The sequence below is a fragment of the Schistocerca cancellata genome, chromosome 9, assembly GCF_023864275.1.
Source record: "Schistocerca cancellata isolate TAMUIC-IGC-003103 chromosome 9, iqSchCanc2.1, whole genome shotgun sequence".
In the NCBI taxonomy this organism is placed as follows: domain Eukaryota; kingdom Metazoa; phylum Arthropoda; class Insecta; order Orthoptera; family Acrididae; genus Schistocerca; species Schistocerca cancellata.
In genome coordinates, this window is record NC_064634.1 from 236,503,423 (window position 1) to 236,523,629 (window position 20,207).

The window sequence follows — 20,207 nt, forward strand, 5'->3', positions numbered from 1 at the left end:
GTATTTTGGAGAGCTGGAGAAAGCAGGGGTGCATGAGTCTTGAAGAGTAGGAAGTCTTATGATGGGAGGTGTGAGAACTTTGAGGGGCATAAAGCCATGTGGATTTTTAATTTGTTGTGCCCCAGTATTTGCTTTGGCCAATATTATCAGCCCATTTCACCCTTTTGGAAGTAGTTAGTATGGTTTAGCACTGCGTTGAAGTGGCTTATAATTTTTATTTTCAGGTCAGAAGCTTGAAGATATGGACATATCAGTTCACTGTGACATAACAATATTTGATTGGTTGATGAGATGGGTAAAGAAGGATATTAATACAGAGCAGTGCGCACCAAAGCTTGGTAAGTTCTTTATTCAGTAATCGAAAATATTCTGTAATAGAAAAATACCCCAGTCATTGCCCTATTAAAGTGCTTTTACAAAAGCACAAGAAAAACAATTAACCATTTGACTCATGAAATCATAGGTCAGCACACATGGATGCCGTATGGAGGTAATATGTAACAAGGTTAAAGGATTTTTTTACAGACAGAAATGTATATTATAGGAACTAAAGATTTTCTCAAATGATTTTTAAATTTTTGATCACAAGTATATGGATGAGAATAATGTAAAGAGCAATTCTAAGGGTAACTTCTTCTTCTTTAATCTGTGAAAGTGTTTCTTTGTAATAACGGTTGATTAAACAACATTGTTGTTTCCAAAAGGTAACTACCACAAACTGTTCAAATACCACTCTTTTATTTTTCACTAGCTGAATATTTGATGTTACCTGATTATTTCATTATTCCTTTAGAACATGAATTTATAGTGTAAAATCAGTGTTATTTTATTTATCGATTTTTAAGAGTGTGTGTGGATAGGTAGCTCAGCAAGGAAGTGACAGACAACAGACTGAATGTTTGAGGTTTGACCCCTGGTCAGTTGTAGGATTTTAAACTGTTGCTTATCACTTTTTTCATGTCTGGCAATGTTTGTTGAAAAAGTTTGACAAAGTAATTATTGTTGAGGCATATAATTTACTGTTCTTTCATCTTGTTTAACATGATTAGTTTCATGGAGTACATTACTAGTTTCATTTACAAACTAATTTATTTATGTGCTGTCATATAAACACTTTGATATTTCCTGTTGCTAATTATTTTTCCACCAGTTAAATAACATGCAAAGCAACAGAAGAATCATGATCAAAAGAACTAATTGCCATGCTTATAAATTACACAGTAAGACATGCATTATGGTTTTTGTAGTTTTTATTTGTGATGTTTTTACTGAGGACTGATCTGTCATTTACAGATGCTGCAAATGTTATCCCAATACTAGTGTCAGCTGCCTTCTTGCAAATGGATCCCTTATTGGAGGACTGTTTGGAGTTTTGTCGTAATAATATGAATGAAATAGTGAAGGCATCTACTAACTTATCTTGTCTGAATGACAGCATTCTTACCAGGTGAAATTTTAATTCCAAACTCATTGATATACTTTAGCTATGATTGTACGTAACTTTTGAAATCATTAATACTCTAATGCAGGATGGATTAGCTTCATTATTGTGTATCATGAGAAACTTTTTAATAACAAACATTTCATTTTATAACCTGAATTAATCTTACATTATCTTTCTGTAGTAATGTATAAATTACTGTAGTCCATAATAATTATCTACTTACATACGTGATATCCTGATGCTGTAGAAAAGCAGTAAAACAAATTTATTTGACATTTTGTGCAAAAAGGTGTCAGGAGAGATGGAATGCACAAGTGGTTCTCTGCTGGAGGTAGGTGGAAGCATAGATGATGAAGGCAGCCATGTGTTATCAAAATTCTTGATTCTTAATGACAAAAAATGTAGAGCAGCTGTGGGCAAATGGCAGGCAATGGCCATTAAACTCTGGACCCAGGCACAACAGCATTGACACATTGCTGTAAGAGTTTCTCAGAGGCAGCTTGGTGACAAGATGCTTTGCTATCAGCACAGTCCTGTGTTGCTGTGTCAGGATGACACGACAGCATCATGTCTTCAAATGGTCGCAGCTAGACAGGCCTTTGGCCAGCCTAGTGGAAGATAACAGTGTTGCCTGGAGTGATGAATCCTAGACCAATGGCTGTGTTACCACATCTTTTGATGTCAGACCTCAGTGGCATGAAGCTGGGAGAGCCTCATTTCTTAACTTAGATCATGAGGTAGCAGTAGGATCCTCCAGCAGGTGGCCCCATGGAGACAGCGGAAGAGTAAAAGCAATCTGATGCCTAGGCCATTAGGCAGTGGTTGCTGGTTTGAAGCCCAGCTGCAACAATGGTAGCTGAATCTGAAGAGGGTTGACAATCATATGGTACAGACCAGCACATGGCAAGCACTGATGCAGGCCCAGTCATGCTTCTGACCTGCTAATGTGGAAGATAAGTATTGCCACATACTTCATTAACATTGAAACTTCCTGAAGGCTGGTCACTGCTGGGGAAACTGGGTCACTATTTAGGATTCTGGTGATATGGCAAAATGTTACATTGAGTGGCTGTGATTCATGCCATGGGTGTGGCACAGGCCACCTGTCATGTGTCGTTACATTTCCTCCCTCCTAGGAAAAATTTGGCTTACTGTATTCCTGCCTGAGTAACTGGCTGTAAAAGAAGCACTAATACACTCTAAGACAAAATTGATAAGTAAGAGAGCTTCACAAATTCAGCAAGTCAGTGATGCATTGGTCCACTTCTGGCCCTTATGCAAGCATTATGCAGCATGTCATTGATTTATAGAGTTGTTGGATTTCATCTTGGGGGATATCATGCCAAATTATGTCCAACTGACATGTCAGATCATCAAAATCCTGAGCTGGTTGTCCAAAATGTTCTCAACTGGAAAGAGATCCAGTGATCTCGCTGGTCAAAGTAGCGGTCGGCAAGCATAAATACAAGCAGTAGATGCACACACTATGTGAGGATGGGTATTATCTTGTTGAAATGCAAATCTAGGGTGGCTTGCCCTGAAGTACAACAAATGGGTCTTGGAATATTGTCAATGTACCACTGTGCTGTAAAGGTGCTGTGGATGACAACCAAAGGGGAGCTTTCAAATGCCCCCATAAATGAAAGTCAAGAGGGTTGCAGGCAGGAGAGCGTGGAGGCCATGGAATTGGTCCGCCTCTACCAATCCATCGGTCACCGAATCTGTTGTTGAGAAGCGTACGAACACTTTGACTGAAATGTGCAGGAGCTCCATCGTGCATGAACCACATGTTGTGTCGTACTTGTAAAGGCACATGTTCTAGCAGCACAGGTAGAGTATCCCATGTGAAATCATGATAACGTGCTCCATTGAGCATAGGTGGAACAACATGGGGCCCAATCAAGACATCACCAACAATGCCTGCCCAAACATTCACAGAAAATATGTGTTGATGACGTGATTGCACAATTGTGTGCGGATTCTTGTCAGCCCACACATGTTGAGTGTGAAAATTTACAATTTGATCACGTTGGAATGAAGCCTCATCCATAAAGAGAACATTTACACTGAAATGAGAATTGACACATTGTTGGATGAACCATTCACAGAAGTGTACCCGTGGAGGCCAATCAGCTGCTGATAGTGCCTGCACACACTGTACATGGTACGGAAACGACTGGTTCTCCCGTAGCACTCTCCATACAGTGACGTGGTCAATGTTACCTTGTACAGCAGCAAATTCTCTGACGCTGACATTAGGGTTATCGTCAACTGCACGAAGAATTGCCTCGTCCATTGCAGGTGTCCTTGTCGTTCAATTGCTTCAAACGTCTTCCTGTCGGGACACCTTCATTCTGGAAATCTGTCTCGGTTCAAACGTACCGCACCGGTGTTGAATCGAGGAAGTACAATACATACTGACGAAACTAAAATGAGCTCTAACATGGTAATTAAGCGTTTCTGGACACATGTCCACATAACATCTTTTCTTTATTTGTGTGTGAGGAATGTTTCCTGAAAGTTTGGCCGTACCTTTTTGTAACACCCTGTATATAGCATCAAACAAATCTCTGGTCTTCAGTCCAGAGATTGGTTTGATGATATATATGAGGGAAACATTCCACGTGGGAAAATATATTTAAAAAGAAAGATGATGAGACTTACCAAACAAAAGCGCTGGCAGGTCGATAGACACACAAACAAACACAAACATACACACAAAATTCTAGCTTTCGCAACCAACGGTTGCCTCGTCAGGAAAGAGGGAAGGAGAGGGAAAGACAAAAGGATATGGGTTTTAAGGGAGAGGGTAAGGAGTCATTCCAATCCCGGGAGCGGAAAGACTTACCTTAGGGGGAAAAAAGGACAGGTATACACTCGCGCACACACACACACACACACACATATCCATCACACATATACAGACACAAGCAGACATATTTAGTCTTTAAATATGTCTGCTTGTGTCTGTATATGTGTGGATGGACTAAATATGTCTGCTTGTGTCTGTATATGTGTGATGGATATGTGTGTGTGTGCGAGTGTATACCCGTCCCTTTTTCCCCCTAAGGTAAGTCTTTCCACTCCCGGGACTGGAATGACTCCTTTCCCTCTCCCTTAAAACCCACATCCTTTCGTCTTTCCCTCTCCTTCCCTCTTTCCTGATGAGGCAACAGTTTGTTGCGAAAGCTTGAATTTTGTGTGTATGTTTGTGTTCGTTTGTGTGTCTGTCGACCTGCCAGCACTTTCATTTGGTAAGTCACACATCTTTGTTTTTAAGTATATTTTTCCTTCGTGGAATGTTTCCTTCTATTATAACCATATATATATATATATATATATATATATATATATATATATATATATATATATATATATATATAAAGATGATGTAACTTATATATTATGTCTAGTCTCATACCGATGCTGGGAGCTGTTGTCCTGAGAAAGTTTTGTTTCTCTTTGTGAAAATGGGAATCTCTTCTATTTGCCCATTAGATCTATTTTTTTAAATAGAGGTTTGCATTGTTGATTCTTTTAAGCTCCAACCACAGCTTGGATGATCTTTTTGTGTAGTCTGAAGGCTATGGGCAGATTAGTTTTTCAGACGCTGAAAATTATCCTATACGTAACTTGTGAAACAAAACGTGTAATATAAAGTTTTTTTAATTACTAAATTAATGATACTAGATAAAACATTCATGACACACACAAGACTGTTCAGTAGATAAAGAATGCTGTCTACATGATCACTCCACAACATATTTTTATTTATTAACACACCAAGGAATTTTGCAGTGTCCAATTTTTTGCCCATATAGCTAATTTCACTTATACACTACACTGATTGTTTCGTGGTGAAATGAACAATTTCTGTTTTTGCAAACTTATAATTTTAAATTAAATTTTTTACCCATGGCTTCCCCAAGTGTCTGCTCAATACGGCAGATTAATTCTTCATCAGTTTTACAGCACACTTTCGCTGTTGAATCATCTGCATATAGGATGGTATCTGATTCAATCTGGCTTGGGATATCACTGATGTAATACAAAAATAGTAGTGGCCTTAATATTGAGCCTTGTGAGACACCTAATTGTGTGCGTTTCCAGCCAGAAAGGAATTTCTTGCCACTGTTATTAACAAGTCCCTCTGCTTTCTGTTTTCCCAGTATGATTACATCCAACTAAGAGATTTTCCTTGAAAACCATAGCTGGACAGTTTTTGAAGAAGCTGGTCGTGGTTTACAGTGTTGAATGTTTTGGTAAGCTCACAAAAAATGCCTGATAAACACAATCTATCATTGTTACAATGGCTAACTTTTGTAACCAAATCATTTATTGTATGGGTTGTGCTGCAGTCTTTCCTGAAGCCATACTGCTTGTGTAAATTGATATTGTTGGATGAATTATAGGTTTCTACATGATCACATGCAGCTATTTCAAATATTTTTTAAAAAAATTGGCAACAATGAGAAAAGCTGTAGTTTTCCATTTCATCTTGTTTGCCCTTTTTATGAATTGACATAACATCAGCATATTTTAACCAATTTGGAAAGCATCCCTCTTCAAAAGACTGGTTGATTGTGAAGGAGAGTGGATGTGCAAGACTATGACATACTGATTCTATTATTCTATTGGGAACCTCATTCCACCCACTGACTTTAGATTTTTAAAGACATTATGATTTTAATGACATCAGAGCTTGAAACAGGTGAAAATTCAAAATCTGAATATTTCTCTCTGCAATACTAGGAATTGTACTTGGTGGTGAGCAGTAACCTATTTTGTTACAACTAATGAAGAAATTATCGACAGATTCACATACGGCACTAGGATCTGTAACTGTCCTACCATTTATCATTAGTTTAGAGTGGCATTTTGTCTCCATTTCACTGCCAGCCTCACTTATTACAACAGACCAAACAGCTTTGGATTTGTTTTTTGCATTTAAAATGAATGTATTGTTTGCAGTATGCTTTACTAGTTTAACTACTTCATCAAATGTTTTTTTATGTACTTTCATATTTAAGAGATTCAGGATTTTGATTAATTTGCCTTCATATGCAGTTTCCTCGCCTTAATGCTAGACACTTTTGTTACCCATGATCTACTTTTATGTCACTCAGTCTATACTTTTACAAAAGGGAAGCAATCATCGAATATGCTCATGAATTTGGTTGGAAAGTTATTGTAGTTGTCATTTGTTGAAGTGTGTTTGCTGACTGACTATATGGTGAGGTTTAGTTTTTTTAATAAATACTTCTACATTGTATTGGCTGTAGTTCTGACATCTGCTTGTTGTGCCACCTAAATTTAATTTTGATAATGATGCAAATAGTGCTCCCTGTTCTGATACTCCTAAATCTAAAATACATTTTGCTTTGATGCTGTAATTAAAACTACATACAATACTATCAATACATGTGAAATCAGTTGCTGTAACTCTTAGACATTGGTCAAAATTTAGATTTAGTCCATTTGCGGGTATTAGATTCTATAATTCTTAAGTAAATTTGACATCAGTTATTGCATATGTGTTGAAGTGAGCACTTATAACTAGTTTCTTAAGCAGTTTTTCAGTTTTTAATTTATGCAACACAGTTTCCAATTGATCTAAGAACCAGAGCTTGTAAGGTACCAATGAATACCATATATACTGATGATTAACGTCATACTCTTTAAGTTCTATACAACAATTTTCAAAAGTAAGTTCTTCATTTAGATGGCTAAAATCCTGCCTGATTACATAGTTTACTGAGAAATGAACTAATATGCAAGAGCCTCCATACTTGTTAGTTCTACAAAGCTGATAGCTGGTTTGTAGACTGGAAGTTTGTCGAGAAGATTGATCTTTTCAGTTTCAAGGCAACGTTCATTTAGACATATTACCTTTACTGACTGTTTCATACTTTCTAACAGAATTTGCGTATGCAATGCCACATCATCTAGTATTTTATCTGAAACTTTTGCTGTTTTTTGAAGGAAATTTTCTACAATACAGTTTATTCATTTATAACGACAAGAAAAAAGTAATGTTTATGTAAATTGTGTAACACTTCAGATATGTGTAAAATTGTCTGAAAGTATAAAGAAGAACTGTTTTTCAGAAGAGAAACTTTTCTCTTAAAAAAAAAAAATTTAAAGCACTGATATTTAATTTAAGATTTTGTTCATGACTGTCCAAATTCATTTACAAGGGTGCTCAATAAGTAATGCAACACATTTTTTTCCTCAGTTTTTGTTGGAAAAAGAAGAATTTGTTGTTGGACATTCTGAAATATTCCTGCTTCAGCCTCTATAGTTTCAAGAATTTACTATAAATGTAAGCACTACATGTAGCCTTCAAAATGGCATTCATAATGGAGGTATGTTGTAAGCGAAGAGCTGTCACTGAGTTTCTTTTGGTGGAAAAGCAGAGTGTTGCAGATATTCATGGGCACCTGCAGTAGGCACCTGCATAATGTCTACAGAGACCTGGCAATTAACAAAAGCAGAGTGGGCGAGGCACCTGTCATCATTGCAACAAGGTGGTGCAAACCTGTTCGATCTCCTGTTTACTGGCCAGCCACACACAGCTGTGTCTCCTGCAATCTTGGAATGTGCAGACACTCTCATTAGAGCTGGTCGATGGATCACAATCAAACACCTTGCTGCACTACTGGATGTCACTGTTGTTAGTGCTGACACACTCATCCACCAATTGGGGTGCTCAAAAGTGTGTGCACACTGGGGTTTCTGATCACCTACAAGACCATAAAGAACCATGAAGGATGATCTGTGTGGAATTGCTTGCATGTTACAAGGCTGATTATGATATTTTTTTGTCAAACATTGTCACAGATGATGAAAATAGGTTCATCACTTTTAAACAGAAACAGAACAGCAGTTTGTGGAATGATGCCACACCTCCAAAGAAAAAGTTCAAAGCTGCACCCTCAGACAGTAAAGTTATGGCGATGGTCTTCTGAGACTCTGAAGGGGTTGTTCTGTTTGATGTCCTCCCTGATGGCACAACGACCAACTCTTAAGTGTATTGTGCTACCCTCAGGAAAATGAAGAAATGACTTCAGTGTGTTCTTCAAAACAAAAGTGCAAATGAACTTCTCCTTCTCTGTGACAACAGAAGGCCTCACACAAGTCTGTACACCCAAGAGGAGCTCACAAAAACTTCATTGGGCTGTTCTTCTTCATCCACTCTACAGCTCAGATCTCATACCTTCCAACTTCCACCTGTTTCGTCCAAAGAAGGATGTGCCCCATGGGATATGTGGATGATGGGGACATCAGAGATCATGTGAAACTCAGCTCGCCCTATTTGCCCAAGAAATTCATAGTGCCGTAGACACTGGCGAGCAGATTGATGCCGTATTCCTGGACTTCAGGAAGGCATTTGATACGGTTCCGCACTTACATTTAGTGAAAAAAATACGAGCTTATGGAATATCGGACCAGGTTTGTGATTGGATTCAGGATTTCCTAGAAGAAAGAACACAACATGTCATTCTTAATGGTTCAAAATCTGCAGATGTAGAGGTAATTTTGGGAGTACCGCAAGGAAGCGTGATAGGACCTTTATTGTTTACAATATACATAAATGACTTAGTTGACAACATCGGTAGCTCCGTGAGGCTATTTGCAGATGACACGGTTGTCTACAAGAAAGTAGCAACATCAGAAGACTCGTACGTACTCCAGGAAGACCTGCAGAGGATTAATGCATGGTGCGACAGCTGGCAGCTTTCCCTAAACGTAGATAAATGTAATATAATGCGCATACATAGGGGCAGAAATCCATTCCAGTACGATTATGCCATAGGTGGTAAATCATTGGAAGCGGTAACGACCGTAAAATACTTAGGAGTTACTATCCGGAGCGATCTGAAGTGGAATGATCACATAAAACAAATAGTGGGAAAAGCAGGCGCCAGGTTGAGATTCATAGGAAGAATTCTAAGAAAATGTGACTCATCGACGAAAGAAGTAGCTTACAAAACGCTTGTTCGTCCGATTCTTGAGTATTGCTCATCAGTATGGGACCCTTACCAGGTTGGATTAATAGAAGAGATAGACATGATCCAGCGAAAAGCAGCGCGATTCGTCATGGGGACATTTAGTCAGCGCGAGAGCGTTACGGAGATGCTGAACAAGCTCCAGTGGCGGACACTTCAAGAAAGGCGTTACGCAATATGGAGAGGTTTATTATCGAAATTACGAGAGAGCACATTCCGGGAAGAGATGGGCAACATATTACTACCGCCCACATATATCTCGCGTAATGATCACAACGAAAAGATCCGAGAAATTAGAGCAAATACGGAGACTTACAAGCAGTCGTTCTTCCCACGCACAATTCGTGAATGGAACAGGGAAGGGGGGATCAGATAGTGGTACAATAAGTACCCTCCGCCACACACCGTAAGGTGGCTCGCGGAGTATAGATGTAGATGTAGATGTAGATTACTGATGCAGCAAGATGTTGGCTCCAACATCAACCAGTAAAGTGCTACTGTGTGGGCATACAGGCCCACTAATCTTGAATAGAACAAATTTGTTTTCAGAAATTGCATTAATTATAGTGCTCCTCAAACAAATAGATTATATTTTGTTTGGTAATTAGTATTATTTTAGACATGATGCCTTTTGAGATTTATAGTCATTGATATCCTCTGAACACACACACACACACACACACACACACACACACACACACACACACACATGGCAGAGGCAATATTGACTGTTGATTATTGATTACTGAGTGCAGTTACCTCAGTTGTTGGGGGTGGCAGAGTAGTAGGGAAGGATGCACTTGGTGAGCAGGGTGTAACTGGATTATGGGTGGCAAGTCTTTTGACAGATGATGATGATGATGATGATGATGATGATGATGATGATGATGATGTTTGGTTTTGTGAGCTCTCAACTGCGTGGGCATCAGTGCCCGTTTTTGACGGATGACTCAGCAGCTGCAGAAGAGAGAGGGGGAGGGAAAGGGAAGAGAGATGGGTGGAAGAGGGAGAGAGAGTGGGGAAGTGAGAGGCAGAGGGAAGGGAGGGGGGAAAGAGAGAGAGAGAGAGAGAGAGAGAGAGAGAGAGAGAGAGAGAGGAAGACTGTATGGGTCAAGAAGAGTGGTAGGAGATACACAATCTGGTTGGGAAATGAGTGGTGTGGAAAGAAGAGAGAACCGGAAAAGTAAGATGAGGCAGAGGGAAAAAGGTTAGCAGAGGTGAAGCCCAGGAGGATTGTGCTGTAGAGACAGTTTCCCCCTGCATCGTTCAGAGAAAATAATGCTGGCAGGTAGTGACCAAATAGCTATAGTGAAGCAGCTGTTGAAGTCATTTGTCTGGTGTGCAGCTTATTCAGCAACCGGATGCTAATGTTTGTATTTAACCACAGTGTGGTGACAACCATTCATGTGATTAGACGGTTGGTTACTTGTCATGGACACATAGTATGTTGGACAGTAATTGCAGCATGGGTGATATATGACATGCTTCTGCACATCACCCTTCCTTTCATAGGGTAGGAAATGCCTGTGACGAGATGGGCATAAGGGACAGGTCTTGCATCTGGGTAACTGTAAGGCAATGACCCATAGGGTGCAGGGTAGGGAGCAGGATTGGAACGCGGATGGAAAACAGTATTCTGTACGTTAGGTGATGTCTGTAGGATTTTGGTAACAATATCCCTCCTCTCATGGCACAACATGCAGTAGTCAAAGTCCTGGTGAAGGATGTGATTGATTTTTTCAAAACTAGAGTGATAGTGGGTGATCAGAGGGGTGTTGGTCAGTGACGGGTTAACGGGTTTACTTGTGTCAGTGTGAGAGGGCACAGGAGATCTGTTTATGGATGAGCTGGATAGGATACTGTCTGTCAATAGAAGCTATGGTAAAGTTATTGGTATATTTTGACAACTCCTGCTTTCCACTTCATAGTGGGATCCATGGGTGGTGAGATGTAAGGAAGAGACTTCCTGACATTAAATGGGTTTCAGCTGTAAAAGTGGAGCTATTACTAGTGGTAGGTACACTGATATGAACAGATGTATTTATGGAGCCATCTTTGAGGTGGAGATCAGCTTCTAGAAAGATATCTTGTTGAGCTGACAGTGGCCAGATTAAGCAGATTTGGGAGTAGGTGTTGAGGTTATGGAGGAAAGAGAAAAGGTTGTCCTCACCATGGTTTCAGGTAATGAAAATATCATCAATCTGAACCAGACAGGGTTTTAGGCATTGACTGGATAGGAATGATCCTTCAGTTAGCCCATAAATAAGTTGACATAGGGTGGTGCCATGAGAGTACCCATGGCAGTAACACAGATTTATTTATAGATTTGGCCTTTAAAAGTGAAAAATTGTGGGTCAGTAAGATTAGAAAAAAGATGGTGGATTTGGTATCAGGAGGATGTTGGGAAAAGGTAGTGTCCATGGCCGCAAGGCCATGGGCATGTGGGAAACTTTTGTGTAACGAGGTCATACCCACAGTGACTAACAAGGAGCCTAGATGTAATGGGATGGGATCGGTGGAAAGGCAGAGAAGGAAGTGAGCAGTTTTTTGAGTACAGGATGACATGTTATGGACAATAGTTTTGAGCTGTTGTTCAACAAAGGCAGAGGTTCATTGTGTGTGAGCAGTGTACCTAGCCGCAATGCGATAATCAGTAGGGAGACCTTTGGGTTTGGGTTTGTGGAGTAGGTAAAAGATAGGAGTGCGAGGTGTTGGTGGTATGAGGAGGGAGATGGATTCAGGTGTCAGCTTTTATGATGGATGTAAGGCCTTGAGGAGGGGTAGGAGGAGGGAGATGGATTCAAGTGTCAGCTTTTAGGATGGACGTAAGTCCTTTAAGAGCGAGGTCTCTATATGCAGGGCCTTCACTTTAACTGAAGACACTGAAATATCTAAAAAAACCACACATCAGATCAAAAAAGTTATTGTTCCAATTTGTTTGTCTCAGAGGGGGATATCCAATGATACCACATTTGACCCCATATCCTACCATGTGCATGGGTGGTGGGAGGATTGGGGTGGAGGGGAACTTTGAAATCTTCATTGGACCCCCCCCCCACTACCCCCCCCCCCCCCCATTTTTTATTTCAGATTACGATTCTATGGCAAAATCTACATATCTTTTTTCTGAAGCATTTTCTTCGTGTTGCCACAGATGGTGCTGTGATCAGATGAATAGAAATGGGTACACAATCATCATTTATAACATGCTACTCAAAGGCCCTTGGATATCCAGTGGCACGTGCGACTCCACTCCATGCTGTGAGGGTATGACAGGCCAGCATCTGGTAACTTCTAATTGGAAACCCCTTTCACAATGTTGTATTCCTCCAGCATATTGAACAAGCGACTACTTGACAAGTCACTGTGCTGTGGCTCGAGGCAAAAGTTATTCTACTTTTCCAACTAGAGTAAATGTTCAAATATAGTACCACCAACTTTAATACACATAGTGATCTGCTTTTCAAATGACTGTACACAGGACAGAAGCATATCAGTGGGAATGCCAGCACTGGTATTTCTGATGTGGTCAACCATGTATTCATGGCCTGTTGGCATTTCCTGGTTCACCTTATCTTTTAGATACACCCTCAGAAAGAAATCCAGTGACCCAGTAGGCCAATTAATAGGGCCACCCCTGCCAATCCACTGACCAGTGTAAACATGGTCAAATACCTCCCATGTTTCAATTGCATAATGTGCTGGGCAACAGCCTTGTTGAAATCACATACATAGTCAAATGTCCAGGGCAAAACCCTGCAGTAGCACCAGTAGTTCCTGTTCAAAAAAATTCAATATTTTCTTCCATTTAACATGCCATCGTCCGCCCCTGGTAGCTGAGTGGTCAGTGCAATGGAATGTCATACCTAACGCCCCAGGTTCGATTCCCGGCTGGGTCAGAGATTTTTCTCCGCTCAGGGACTGGGTGTTGTGTTGTCCTTATCATCATCATTTCATCCCCATCAACACGCAAGTCGCCAAAGTGGTGTCAACTCAAAAGACTTGCACCAGGCAAATGGTCTACCCAACGGGAGGCCCTAGCCACACGGCATTTCCATTTCCAACATGCCATCTATAAAATATGGACTACTGCCACTAGTACAGTTATTTCATTAGCTTTTCCTGTGACACATTTACTTCATTTCCTTTTACCATCTGACGTAAAGGCATTCACAACATTGTAAAAGAATGAATGAGAGTGAGCTTTCTCTGGAAAGGGCTTGGCATAGAAGGCAACAGCAGCTTTAACATTTCTTCTATGTTCTCCATATATCAGGACCATTTCAGTTTTTTCTTCTGTGACAGCAACATTTATAGTCCACTTGCATATCTGTTTTCCAAATAATAGGTAGATGTAGAGGCAATGAACACTGTGCAAGTATTGTAATGTTTAGAGCTGCAATATGTTTTATATCTGCATGATACACAAGCTCAGGTCGCAGTGTACTGCCTGTTACAATACATCATAGTTTGTTACATGGCCACAGTGGTGTGTCAAGTAGTCCCCTGTTTTATATACCAGAGGATACAACATTGTGAAGGGGGTTTTAAATTAAGTTATGGAAGACTGGCCTGTCCTACCCTCACAGCATGGATGTTGGGATCCACATGCTATTGGATATTCAAGGGCCATTGAGTAGCTAGTCAAATTAGGTTATGTACCCATTTGTATTCCTTGGATTACAGCACCATCTGTGGTGAAATGAAGAAAATGCTTCAGACAAAACAAGTGTGGATTTTACCATAGAATCATAATCTGCAATAAAAAGCATAGGTTCCCATTGAAGATTTCAAAGTTGCACTCTGCCACCCACACACCGGGTGCAGTGCTGGGTTGAGTACGGTATCATTGAATGTCACCTCTGAAATAAATAAACTGCAAACATAGTTTTTTTGATGTTGTATGTAGTTTTTGAGATATTTCAATGTCTTCAGTTAAAATGAAAACCTGTAGTATCTACCATTAATTTCTATTATAACATTTGACATTAATTTTTACCTATTTATTTTCAGCTGTTTTAATCTCTTTTTTAACTATGTTTTACCTATTTTTTTCAGTCACTTGTTTTGCCTCCCAACCATTCAACCACGAATTCCTACTAATTCTACCTCTGCAGATTCCTCATATTCTTCTTTGCCCTAGCAAAACTTCAGTCACACAACCTCAGTCAAGAAGTCTTCTCTGGCACATGATACTCCACCTAATGGGCTCACCATTAAAACTGACATCTCAGGCTGTCACCCATCCTACCATCAGAACCTTAAGTTTTTCCAGTTCCATCAGTCCATCACCCTCACCAGTTCTGACTCTCATAACCATAGAACCCAGCTCAAACTATACTTAACAGTCTATATTCCTTTCACAAAGTCTTTTTGTACTGGACCACAACTTCCTGAACAGTATTACTGCAGTTGAAACTCTTGCCCTTCAATCACTGGAACAGCATTACCAGCACCATCTGAGGATGCTGTCACACCTGATCTGTCGTACTCCGTCATGGGATTACGTGTAGCCCACAAAGAGCCTACCACTATGATCCAAACTCCTCCCCCCCCCCCCCCCCTCCCCCAGTCAACTCCCGTTGCTCCCTGACAATTCTTATTCCACTTTTCACATCCCCAAAAACTTCATTCTCTTTCTGTGAAATACAATAGTCCTGAACACCCATCCTGTAACACTCTCGTCATCCTTTCTGCAGAAACTCTGACCCCTTCATAAGCCTCAGTACTTTCTAAAGGTCTCACCTTTAGTCCAAAACCTAGGTTGAGCCATACTGGAATGTAAAGGCCTTCTTTTCTTTACTCATTCTCTACTGTGGAAACATTTTTTCAACACACACCCCACTGACAACAAACCAGAGTACCACATAGAACCTTGTTTAAAACACTTTCAACCTCTCTCAAACCATGATCCTTCTCCCCTTTCACGTAGTCACCTCCAGGTAACCTTTTGGGAATTCCTCACTTTTAATATGGCCTCACCTCCTTTCCTAAATCCCTCTCCAGTGAGTCCAATATCATACCTATCGAAGACACAACTATCCATAATCTGAAAACAGATCCAGACCTTATCCTCCTTCCCAAAACAAAGTTCTTGCCACAGTGGTCATAAATCATAGACTCTATCAACTTTCCTACCCGCTGACAACTTCTATGTCGACTTTACAACACCTCTGCATACAAATTTACAACCATGATCCCACCATAGAAGTCCAACATGACCTCCAGCAGCTTCTTGAGGCCTTAGATCCGTACTGAAACCTGACACCTGAAACCCTCTCACCAGCAGCCTCCCACAGTCTTCCCTTTTACTTACTCCACAATCCCAATACCACAGTTCTCCCTACTGGCCCTCCCATTGTGGCTGGGTACAATGTTCCCAGAGAATGAATCTATGCCTTTGTTGATCAACACCTGCAAACTATTGTCCCTGAACTCCTACCCTACATTCAAGATACTGCTCACTTTCTTCACTGCCTTTCCACAGTTCCTGTCCTGTTACCACCAGACTCCTTGTTGGTCACTGTGGGTGTGACATCCTTGTACATCATCCCACATTCCAGTGGCTTTGCAGCCATGGAAGACTACCTTTCATTATGTACTCCTGATAGCCAACCCACAATATCTTTCTTATTCCTCCTAGCCAACCACATCCTGATCCCCAAATTTTCACTTTTGAAGGCCAAATCTCCTCTGCCAGGGAAAAAAAGCAACACCCTCAAGGACTGTGTTCTTTGGCACCAGAGTGTAATATGTGCATACCATGAGAGGTTGATTCATTTATTACAGTCATTAGCGATCATACTGCGCTCAGTAAGCCTGTCTTTGAACCCTCTATTTTGACTCTCCAGGTGGTAAGTGTGCTGAAATTAGGGTGAACATAGTTTGCAACATTCATTCAGGGGTAGAGCTGTGCCCCATTTCCAGTCCAGGTATGTGCTCCTGTTGAAAAGCTTCAGCCATTTGAATGGGATTGTGCTGTGGGCCTGCATGAAGCTGGATGGACATATCAACAGATTGCTGCACATGTTGGGTGCAGTGTATTGGTGGTCTGTCACTGCTGTCAACAATATCTGTGTCATCCAGATGTAGTTGAATGTAGGTTGAGGCAGAATATTAGCTTAAAGAAAAAAGACAGTTCAGAATCAAATCAGAATAGGAAAAGAAGAATTCTGCTTCTAGGTTAGCAGTCATGAGAGGGATGTAGGCCAGCTGCTTCAGGAGAAATTAGGCGCACGGTACCAAGTCACAGGTTTTGTGAAACCAGGTGCTAGCCTTAGCCAGGTAACAAAAACTGAGGTCAGCTATGCAGGGACTTTGAGAAGGAAGATGAGGTAACTATAGTTGGGAGAGCAGGAAAGAGCCTGGCTATGAATTGAAGATATAGTATTAGGAGTGACCTGGATAAAATAGGAGCAGAAACTAGACACACAAATGTGGGGTTTGTGGAGGTCTTTCATCACTGTGATTGGTCCTGTGTAAACAGTGCCTTAAGGCATGTTAACACTGAGATGGACAGCATGTTCCAGACACTGTTTAGTGGTGCCACCTGCTTTATTTATTTTGTTGGTTGTTTTTGGTGTTGACATACTGTGTTGCTACACTGGCTGAAAAATGGGTTGTGGATTCCGACACTGACTACAGCAAATAAAGTAGCCAACAGATTCACAGTTGCATTTCACTGTCTTTTACTTTCACTTTTCACAAACCCCCATATACACAATTAATATATGGCCAGTGCACTATTGTTTAACTTCCCATAAGCCTCATTAATAGTTTGCAGGCAGACCTCCACATACTGCTACAATAGTTTCTTGTTGAACATCTACGAGCAGTGAAAACCTAATCCTCAAAGTTCACAGTTCTTGAAGAATAGAAAGGTACATATGGAGCAGACACAATCATTGTTTTAACACACGGCCTAATTGTGTAATGCTTATTTCACAGTTAAATGGAAGCTTTGTTGTTGTTCAAACCAGCACAGGTTATTCATCCGAAGTTGGCCATCCTTATATATCATCAAAATAATAGGTACTGAAACTACACATTGTTTAAAGTTAAACTTACAGAAATTACTATTAAAACTTAACTCATTAAATTAACTGAATACATCAAAAAATGCATCTGTTTAACAGTTTCTTCTACTGCAGTTTCTTCTACCAGATAGAAATTATTTGTTTAAATCATGAAATTAACAAATATAAGTATGAAAACAATACTTTTGACAAAACTGTTAACTACTTTGGAATTAATTAAGGGCTGGCTTTGCTAACATGTTTTCGAATAGAGCCAAATGCATACTTTAAGATTACCAGCATTTCGTCTTCCAGGTGTTTACAATTATTTGAGAATTTATATTTGTTTGTACATCAACGATAGAATTTAAGTTACAAAAGAATCACTGATTTCACACTATAACAAAAGATACTAACTAGGAATAGTCAAAATAAATTAGGAAATCAATTACATACATAAAACTGAGCACAAAATTAGATCTGGTGTTATATTCTTTAAAACTAAGGGCCAATCTTTCTCTTTTATGAAAATGCAGATTGCATTCATGTACGTTAATGGTAATTAGTTAAATGTAACAAAACAAATTTAAGGAGGGAGATGGAAAAACTAGAGGGGAATTAAAATTATCCCAGCTTGCTTCATCACATCAACCCCTCATTGGATTGACCAGATAGATATTGCTAATAGCTAAATGGACAATTCAATGACCACAAGTGCCACCAGAATTGTGTTTAACAATATACACACAAAAAATATTATGTAAGAAATCTTATCAAAAACTACAGTATATATGTTTTTCAAATTTATACTTTTGTGAACTGGCAGTACGAAAATCCCCATCTAAAATAATTACATGCAGTGTATTGTTTTCAATATCACAAAATATCCACAAGTTATACTTTTAACAAAAAATTAGGCATCTTCATCATAAGTGAAGCCCTGTTTTGTTAAGCAAAGATTACATTGTACAATACATATCACTTTGCACAAGTCCTGTCTCGCTAAACACAATAAATCCTAATGGGTTGCAATAGACAGAAAATTTGACTTGCTCCATCTTCAGTAGTTTTCACAAGTGCTTTCACTTTTTCCTCTCACCAAGCTGTCCACACCTTCAATGGGTCCAAGTGGCAGTTAGTTATGAAATGCACCTCGATTTGTTTCCTTGGAGATGGTTCTCCTCTGCCACAGTACATGAAAAAATGAGACAAAATACCCTACTTCACTACACTTACTTTTAATCCTAACTTAAGTCTAAAAAAATTGTTAACACAAAAAACAACAGTCATTACTCCATAAATATGTATACATTACATAGTTCTCGTAACATTACAATAATTAGCACTAAAAGTTACTATAGTATGAAAGGAGTGGACTAGTAAAGTTTTAAATTCAGGTGCACATTACACCATAATACATTACTCTAAGTCATAATTGTCTGAAACTGGTTAAATTTGAAAGATCTGGATCTCTTTTCCACTTGCAAAATAGCAAAAACTCAAGATGTGCATTACCTCTAGTAAAAACTCAAGATGTGCAGTAGCATAGCTTTACTACTCATTATGTTATTAAAAAAATTAGTCACCACCACATAACTTATTTGCTATTCAAATCAAAGTTAAGGGGATGAAAATTGTATCAAGTCATCGCCCCAGTTCTCTGCTCAACTCTGAGCACTACTCTCACTGCCCGCATCTCGTGGTCGTGCGGTAGCGTCCTCGCTTCCCACGCCCGGGTTCGATTCCCGGCGGGGTCAGGGATTTTCTCTGCCTCGTGCTGGCTGGGTGTTGTGTGCTGTCCTTAGGTTAATTAGGCTTAAGTAGTTCTAAGTTCTAGGGGACTGATGACCATAGATGTTAAGTCCCATAGTGCTCAGAGCCATTTGAACCATTTGAACTACTCTCATTCAACTAGAAAATTAAATCCTCACAAAATGTTACCAAATGGTTGACCTGTCAGAATATTCACATCACTTTTGTGCCACAGTTATCAGTCAATCAACAAAATTATTGTTCTTCATTCCAGTATTACCACTTTAAGCTCATAATTCCTCAGAATACAAAAAAAAGTTTTCAGGTAACATATAGGTCCAATGACCTCACTAAAACATTGCTCTTTCTGTTCAGCTTTTATTTCCTAACTGCAGTGTCATGAATTGCACAATATAAACGTTACCCAATATTGCCTAGTTCTCAATTAGATCAGCAATATAGTCACACCACATTTGTTTGTATACAGTTATCTTTTGCATTACTCAATCATGTCTGTCTCAGTGTGTCATCTTTACAGTGAGTAGCAATCTGTCGTTTTTCTGATATTATTGAATGATTAGATTAAACGGCCAATGGACTGTAGGTCCTAGTAATGAGTATCTCGAGAACAAAAACAAAGAAATATTGTAGAAAACTGTTTAATGATTTATATGGATAATATTATTTGTTATCCAGGGTCCCATATTCATAGTAAAAGACTAATTATCTTGTAGAAATGGAAACTTAACCAAAGTGATGTTGAAGCAAATATAAGCCTATGACTAGAAGTTTATAATTAATTGTGGGTCATTCCCCATGTACTAAACATGAATATGTATATTTATTATAAATGAAAAACAATTTCAGCTTTGATTATGTACCAAATATATACAAGCTATTGATATTTTAATTAAGAAGCTTAGAACTAGTTTTCAAACAATGGAAAACCCAGGATGGATTGTAACAATATTATAAAAGGATAGTTGC

General features: G+C 39.4%; 1 protein-coding gene across 1 annotated transcript in view; it reads left to right on the forward strand.

The window, feature by feature from the left end:
• The window catches only part of LOC126101310 (SANT and BTB domain regulator of class switch recombination), a 174,924-nt gene that overhangs the window by 18,467 nt on the left and 136,250 nt on the right, over window positions 1-20,207 (forward strand). The window contains exons 3-4 of the mRNA XM_049911986.1: window positions 225-338; window positions 1,294-1,447. Of these exons, the coding sequence (XP_049767943.1) occupies window positions 225-338; window positions 1,294-1,447 (268 nt within the window). The remainder of the gene's footprint in view (window positions 1-224; window positions 339-1,293; window positions 1,448-20,207) is intronic.